This window comes from Mastomys coucha, unplaced genomic scaffold (assembly GCF_008632895.1).
Source record: "Mastomys coucha isolate ucsf_1 unplaced genomic scaffold, UCSF_Mcou_1 pScaffold11, whole genome shotgun sequence".
Taxonomy (NCBI): domain Eukaryota; kingdom Metazoa; phylum Chordata; class Mammalia; order Rodentia; family Muridae; genus Mastomys; species Mastomys coucha.
The window spans coordinates 29,049,337-29,057,495 of record NW_022196893.1 but is presented as its reverse complement, the minus strand read 5'-3'; the positions used below and the strand labels follow the sequence as shown (position 1 = coordinate 29,057,495).

The 8,159-nt window shown below is 50.9% G+C and overlaps 1 protein-coding gene across 3 annotated transcripts in view; it reads right to left on the bottom strand.

Moving 5' to 3' along the window:
- The window catches only part of Tmem106c (transmembrane protein 106C), a 5,767-nt gene extending 1,817 nt beyond the window's left edge, over positions 1-3,950 (bottom strand). Inside the window, exons 1-6 of one of the 3 annotated variants that reach the window (XM_031354199.1) lie at positions 3,831-3,950; positions 3,099-3,292; positions 1,862-1,925; positions 1,128-1,287; positions 897-1,037; positions 447-496 (exon numbers count right to left, since the gene is read on the bottom strand). In XM_031354199.1, the coding sequence (XP_031210059.1) occupies positions 447-496; positions 897-1,037; positions 1,128-1,287; positions 1,862-1,925; positions 3,099-3,282 (599 nt within the window). In that variant the 5' untranslated portion in view covers positions 3,283-3,292; positions 3,831-3,950. Of the gene's footprint in view, positions 1-446; positions 497-896; positions 1,038-1,127; positions 1,288-1,861; positions 1,926-3,098; positions 3,293-3,666 lie in introns of all 3 variants that reach the window. The other 2 variants (XM_031354192.1, XM_031354209.1) reach the window with 2 other exon arrangements.
- Between the last annotated feature and the right edge of the window lie 4,209 nt (positions 3,951-8,159).

Genomic DNA, 8,159 nt, shown 5'->3' with positions numbered 1-8,159 from the left:
CCACTGTCTACCTGCCACACCACGCCCCCTGCCCGTCAAAGCCACTGTCTACCCTCCACACCACGCCCACTGCCCTTCAAAGCCACTGTCTACCTGCCACACCACGCCCCCTGCCCGTCAAAGCCACTGTCTACCCTCCACACCACGCCCCCTGCCTGTCAAAGCCACTGTCTACCTGCCACACCATGCCCCCTGCCCTTCAAAGCCACTGTCTATTTACGTGCTGGGGCCTGGGGCTGTTTCTAGTGGTTAATGCTCTCTTTAGAAAGCTCAGAACTTTAGTCATGTCACAATCACATCTTCCCCCAAATCCCCTGCAGAAAGCCAAAGGTAGGGAGTCTACAGGCCACATCTGGGGCTTCCGGCAGAGCCAGAGACATGGTCAATCGAGGAGGACTCCGAATCTCTCCAGGCAGATAGCACAATACAGAGAACTCCGTCCTTACTACACATAGGAAGATGGTCCTCCCACCTCAGCCTTCACCGTAAAATTCACCTGAAAATAAAACGAGACCTGCGTCAGCCTGTGATAGGCAAGCTTGTCACAACAGCATTAATAGGATCAACCCACAGATGCTGGGCTGGACCATTCTTCCATCACAAACAACGTGTCTTCCTTGAGCAGCCTAGGAGCTCGAAATAAATACCTCGGGCCCCTCCCAGAGGCCTCAGGCTTCAGGCTAGACTCCTACCTCCTCTTGATTTGGTGACTCCCTCTCTTACCAGTTCTTTCACTGTCCAAGCTCGTCAATACTAGCTGTTCCCGCCCCTTCCCAGCTGTCCATCATTACAGAGTCTGCCAGTCTTCCGGTGGGTGGAAGAGAGGAACCACAGCATCCCCACAGCACCAGCTCTCCTCTTAGCACGTGGGCAGAGGCCTGGCAACAACAACATACCAGGTGCTCACTCTGAGGGGGAATGAGCGTGATGTTCGTGGTCGTGTATGAGCCAACTACAGCCTTCATGTACTGAACCTGGCTGAACAGGTTGGTCACGGCCACGGGGTAGAAGTTGGAGTTCCTGATCTTCAGGGTGGCCTGGAAAGAGCAAGGGAGGAAGTGTGAGGTAAGCGTCCCGGTCCAAGGATGGCAAGGGCACAGGGCAGGAAGCGAGGCCCTACATCTTACCGTGACATCGAGGACCACAAGGGAGTCCTGTTTATTAAATGTGACTTTCACCACTTTGATGCCATTATCATCCACGAGAACTGAGTGTGGAAACAGAAAGAAGAACACCAGGCCAGATGCCAGGAGACACAGCAGGACCGACAGGAGGACATACTGTTTCCTGCAAAGGACAGCAGGGCCACGGCGGGCATTTAGCAGAGCCGAAATGGTCCTGATTAACGCAATAGTGAAGTAGTGAAAGGAAGCTACAGAATCAAGAACCTGAGACAGGGCATGGGGCAAGAAGAGGCCCTCAGCCCTTCTGAACACCATCCGCCCTCCAAAGAGAAATGGATGCCTTCATCTCCTAAGCACCCGCTCATCTCCCAGGATGGCCTGTTCTCCAATCCCTTCCCTTCATTTGACCCTTAAGACTTTTCTAGCTTCAAGTTTCTTTGTCCAGTCTATAACAGACAGGAACATTTCACTGAAGCAAGAATTCTAGAGGAAATGGGGTGCGCTAGGCTATAGTTCAGTGGAAGAGTGCTTGTCTAGTAAGCAAGAGAGCCTGGATTTGAGTCTCAGGATCACTAATATATGAATAAATAAAAAGGTAATAATTGTAAATAAGCAGATAAAGGAAGTGGGGCAGATACAAGAGCAGACATCTTTCTCAAATAACTAATTGGTGTTCTTTCTTAGATAGGAGTCGGGAACAGAAACAGGTGTTAGCAGATGAGAGCGGGCCAACTCACGTTCTCTGAGGACGCAACCTCTGGTCACTGTGGGGGATCAAAGCCACCAACTCGTTGACTTGCTCTAGAAAAGCAGCAAAGACTCATTCTGTGAGTCCCACGCACGCATGGGTGGCCCTTCTCGACACATTTTACTGCCGACTGCCACAGCAGAGCTTCCTCTGGGATTAGACACTAAAACGTACTTTTTTTTTTTTTTGGCAGAATGAAGAAAAAACAGGTAAACGTAGAAATAGGAAAAGAAAAGCCAGATGGGGATAAAAAGAAACAGATAAACCTATGGAGAACACCACAAACCCTAAAACTCCTACCAGCGCTGTGGGGCGGAGGTTCTGAGGCTGGGGGAGAGCTTGCCTTTGCCGTCTTAGACAAAGCTCCTGTCTCCTTTCATTTGGAGCTCTGCAGTGCGTGTCTTCTAAGGTTCTTAAGAGCTCTAAACTCTGTGATTCCCTAACCCCTAGGGTCAATTTAATGGCAGCTGTTGCTACAGATAATCCAGGCTGCACGCCTGGGCCATCCGCCACTCCCCAGCCCCTGGTATTCTGCTGACCTCTGGCTATTGCTCAGTGGTGCCATTTTTGTAAAGAGGCTTCCAGAATAGCTCCTTCACGACACTGTGGCCGTCCTTACGGGCAAGAGCAGTAGAGAATAAATATTCCAAACCAGAGAGGGGCTGGGACAAGAGTGATGGTCAGTGCTGGGAACCGAGAACGGCCTGGGCAGTTGTCTCAGCGGGTACAGATGAGATTAGGTTGGCCTGCCAGTTGTCTGTGAGTGATTCTCCTAACTGGGTTTACTGAAGAGGGAAGACCCTCCCTAAACGTGGGTGGCACCCATTTCGGAGGCTGTGTCTCTGAATGAAAAGGAAAGGGGAAGCTGGGTACAAGCACTCCTTGCTCACTGTTCCCTATGACTATAATGTGATATAGGCAATCTTAAATTCCTGTCGACACTTGTCCTCAGTGACGGGCTGTGTGTGATCTGGGGCTGTGAATCAGAATAAACCTTCATCCCCTAATTGCCTTTGTCAGAGTATTTTATCAGAGCAACCGGAAGAGAAACTAAGGCATTAATACAAGAGTAGAAATGAAGAGAAAGGGTTCCAAGTGTAAGATTTGAAAACAAAAACAAAAAACAAAAAACAATCCAGCAGTCTGTCCGTTTCTCAGGTCAGCAGAGCTGGCTACAATTCAGGGCGGACTATGACTACGGAGGGCTGGCTGGAGCGATGTCTCACCTGCTGGGATGTAGCCTGCTCCCTGGCAGGTGTGACAGGTGATGCTATTTCTCCCAGTGAACTCCACATAGGGAAACTGAGCGATGGCTTCCTCCTGATCTCTATCAGCCAGCAAGTCCTCCGGGTTGTCATCCTTCTTTCGTTGACAAAATGTGAGGGCATTGGAGGAGTGCTGAGACCCCATGTGTCATCTCCTACAAGGGGAATGGGAGTGGAGGTGGCGAGCGCGTGTTAGTGTCCACGTGGGGCCGCTCTAGGGGAAAACAAATCACTTCTGCAAGAAGTGTAAAATACTGAGAAGCTGTTGTTCTATGTGTGCGCCTGTGTGCGCCGTTGTTGCTCTGCGTGTGTGCCTGTGGGCAGTCCCGATTGCGCCCCTCATTTTGCAGCAGTGTCCCGCGTCGTGTCTCCGCCTCCTCCCACCTCCCACCCACACCCCCCGTGAATGGGACGGCCCTCGCTGGATTAGGCTCTCGGCCCGGAAGACCCCTATCTCCCCTCGAGCTCCCCCACTCCACCCCGCCGCCTCCTCCCCACTGTTTGCAAACTCAAGGCAAACAGGCTGCACCTCGGGCAAACAAACAACAGGCACCAAATTAATTAAAGGCCTCAGCGATCCCCATTCTCCTCCACTCCCAGCCGAGGAGGCGGGCTCAGGTCACGCCCCCGCAAGAAGCCGCGTTCCGAAGGCCTGCAGGCCTCCGAGGCCCAGGGAAGCGGGCGCCCCCGGACCTGCGGCGCACCAACTCCGGCAGTTACTCCCGGGACCACTCCTCCCTCCGCCTGCCCGCTCCGGCGAGGGGTCAGCTCCGCCCGTGCGCAGGCGCAGAACGGCCAGCCCGCCGGAGGATCCGGGCGAGCGCCTGCGCCTGCGCTCTGAGCGCCCGCGCGTCCCTCCCGCCGCGCAGCTGCAGCGCACCCGGCCGCCGGTAGATGGCGACAGAGAACAGCGGAGGTGCTCCGAGACAGAACGACGCTTCTCTGTACCCCAGATCTAGAGCTTCCGGATCAGAGCGCTTCTGTGCAGGAGGAGGACGGCCAAAGCCATTCTTTCCGCGCAGGGACTCGGAGTGTAAAGAAACCCAAAACCCAGAACCTGACCTAGGTCCCCGTAGAGGATCTGAATGCCTAAGAGCTTATGGAGAGCCACTGTGACAAGGGGCAGCTTTCCAGAGGAGTCCTGTTGACTTGTCAAAAGAATGAAGCCCAAAGCTCGGTGCATGATCCTATTTCAGGACCACTATCCACAGAAAAACCTGTGGCAGACATAAAGGGTTTGAGAACTCCTCCGAAAGCTAAAGTGCCACAGAAGCGAAATGAAGCCGCTGAAGAGGGCTAAAGATGACATTGGGAGCCCCGTGTGATGATGCATGGGGACTCCCAGCATTTGAGAAACAGAAGGATCGCCACACATTCAGGCTAGCCTAGAACCTGAGTTTGAGACCAGCCAGTAAAGCGACACCCTGTTTTAAGAGCAGCAAGAGAAGACTTTTAAAAATATTTATTTTATTTAAATGAATACACTGTCGCTGTCTTCAGACGCACCAGAAGAGGGCATCAGATCCCATTACAGATGGTTGTGAGCTACCATGTGGTTGCTCGGAATTGAACTCAGGACCTCTAGAAGAGCAGTCAGTGTTCTTAATCTCTCCAGTCCTACTTCCATGTCTCTTGTTTAAATAAATCTGATGATATTGGGAGATATAAACACGCAGGTAAAAGCATATTGCTTAGTTCCCATTTGCAGTTAGTGAATCCTGTGATGCTGTTCTGGCCACTTTGCGGGAAGATTGTAGGAATTTTCTAGTAAAAATTCTCTAGCTCCTTTAAAGGAGCTAGAGACTCAACTGATCCTCTGACTCTTCCTGCCTGAACTGTGAGCTTGGTATCAGAGATTAAAGTCGCTGTGTTGTGATCAAGAGGCCATGAGGAACTCTGGACAGAAGGATAAAAGAAATCTGATCCCTGACAGAATTCCCATCTTCCTTGTTCTCATGTCCTCACAGCAGGACACGATCCTAATAAATACATAGAATTTCCATCTTCCTCGTTTTCATGTCCTCACAGTGGGACACGATCTAATAAATACAGACACACCACAAATAAAGAGGAAAGACTTGGTCTGTTAGTTTGTCTTGGTTTTGGAGTTTTTGTTTGTTTGTTTGGTTGATTGTTTTTTCAGACAGGGTTTCTCTGTGTATATAGCCCTGGAACTCACTCTGTAGACCAGGCTGGCCTCTGTCTCCCAAGTGCTGGGATTAAAGGCATGCCATGGAAAGACTTGGTCACAAGGTATAGGCCAAGTAGTTTCTTGTCGTCGTCATCGTCGTCGCCGTCTCCTCCTCCTCCTCCTCCTTCTCCTCCTCCTCCTCCTTCTTCTTCTTCTTCTTCTTCTTCTTGATTTATTTATTTCATTTATATGGGTACACTGTCGCTGTCTTCAGACACACACCAGAAGGAGGCATTGGATCCCATTACAGATGGTTGTGAGCCACCATGTGGTTGCTGGGAATTGAGCTCAGGACCTCTGGAAGAGCAGTCAGTGCTCTTAACCTCTGAGCCATCTCTGACATCCCTGACAATGGCCCTTCAAGAGAGGGGGACCCAGACCTGTCAGAGCCCTTCCAGGGCTAGGCTTTCCCGCATGAAGATGCACCTGGTAAGTGACTCACCTGTAGAATGGCCTTGTTCTCTGCTAAGGGATCAAGTGCTATCTCACAAAGGTGTCACTGCATGTTGCAGCCTCTACTGGACGCCCTCTACTGGACGCCCTCTACTGGATGCCCTGCAGGTGCTCCCTTGCAAATAAACTGATGTCCACACCATGGATAAGCAGTATGGTCGGAGTCGGGAGAGCGAGAAACAGAAGGCAGCAACTGGACCTGCTAGCTGAAGGAGAAGCTATTAGGGTTGGTCTGGTGCTGCTAGGTATTCAAATGCTAAATGCTGGCCCCCAAGATCTGGTTGTCCCCATTAGGAGATCTTCATATACACCAAACGATGCTATGTAACCTTGCTCCCCAAGTTAATTGGTCAATAAAATGTAGAATTAAATATTTAAAACCCCAGGCTGAAGTTTCTATCCTGCCTTTGGTTATTGGGTTCCCGGATGAAAGCCACACTCACAGCCTTTACATTTATACACTGAGCTTTAATCAACACAACAGCTGGGCGGCTGCCTACCCTCTGTGTTGTTAGAACCCACCTTCCTATTTATTATGATTATGATCATTATATGTAAGTACACTGTAGCTGTCTTCAGACACCAGAAGAGGGCATCCGATGTCATTACAGATGCTGTGAGCCACCATGTGGTTGCTGGGATTTGAACTCAGGACCTCCAGAAGAGCAGTCAGTGCTCTTAACTGCTGAGCCATCTCCACAGCCCACCTACTTTCCTAGTTATTACTTACTATTTACTATATTCCATCTGGGCTGAACTTAACTCTAATTGGGCAGCTCACACGGCCACGTTTTAACCCATGGCAGCTTCTCCTTCCTCTTTTCCGGCTTGTTCTTCTTTTTCCTCTTCTCCAATCCTAAGCCAGAAACCTAAACCCCGCCTATGTCTCTTCTGCCCAGCGATTGGCTGTTGGCAACTTTACTTACCAATCACAAGTAACTGGGGGCAAGGGTCACACTCTCCTCTCTGGGGCAACTAGTTTTGGGGTCCCAAATTAGCATTCGAATACAAGCAGAATCAGGCCAACCCACTACAGTGAAAGACTAAAGCCCGTGATTGGGCAGGAGATAAAGGAGGCTGCTTTTCAGTTACCTGGCTGGGGTCACAGGTAGAGAGACAAGGGAGAAAGACTAGAAAGGACATGGAGAGAGGAAGAAGCTGGCCACAAGAGGAGATGGACCAGGAGCACGTGGACAGGAAAAACAGAAAGTAACACGGGACATATGGCTGGGATGTGAGTTAGACTAGCTTCAAAATCTATCCAATCTAGGCTTCCAGCTTGTAAATAAAATGCCTGGATTGTGTGTCTTTTATACAGGCTCGCTAGAATTTATAATTCATTCACAGGAAGAATAGCCTAGAATAAACATTGAGGGCTGGGGATTTCTTTAAAGGCCCGAAGCACAAAGCCTATGGTCAGGAAGAGGCAGGGGTTGGGTTGGTGGGCCAAGAAAGGGAGCCTGGAACATCACCAGTAGAACCCCGGGGCTCTCTGACTGTCTGCTCCTGAAGATGTGGCTTGGATGGAGAGACCACACACCCAGGCCAATGCTAGCTCGCACCTGGAAGCCAGATGTGTAAGAGACCCTTAGCAAGTCCTTGCACAACTGCGCAGCCTGGAGGCTGGCCAGCGTGGCCTGGGGGCATGAGTATTTCCAGCACCTTCCTGAGTCATCTTAGAGTCTTAATTGGCTAGCACATTCCTGAGGAGACAGCCATCGTCTCTCACCAGTGTCTAGCTTCCAGGTTTGTCTCAGTAGCCCAGTTATTAGTTATTAGCAGTGGGGTTACTGTAGACGTGAGCTCACTGGGGCTCTCCGGGTGGCCAGGGCAGAGTGGGGCACATCTCCGCACTCCCATCCTCCTCAGTTTCTCCACAGCCCCACAGACTGAGGACAGTGAGGCCCTGAGAGCACTGCTCACTCTAGAGAGCCTAGAAGTCAGGGAGGAGCCCTGCTCATCACAGACTCCCTCCCACTTCTTACAGGGATGCTATAGAATTCTAAGCTCTTACTGGTCCCCTACCCGGATGGGAACTAAAGGCCTGCACTTAGAAGTGCGCTTCAGGGTACTTCATTCTGCCCCTTTTGTTTATCTGGAGATGAGACACCTGTGTAATACTAGATGACACTCAGCAAGTGGAAAATACCAGGACCACGGTGGGTGGCCCTTACAGAAGGATCTGCCTGCTTGCAGATGCTCAGAGAGCAGAGCCGCATGCTGAAGCCTCCATAGAATGAAGGGACACAAAATCCTTTTACGTCGTTTGTACCTGAGATCTGAAAGCCCTCAGCTCTGTGTCTCAGAAGCGAAGGCCAAAGGGCAGTTCTTTATGAGAAGGGAAAGAAGGGACAGGGAGGGAGGAGGTGGGGGGGGGG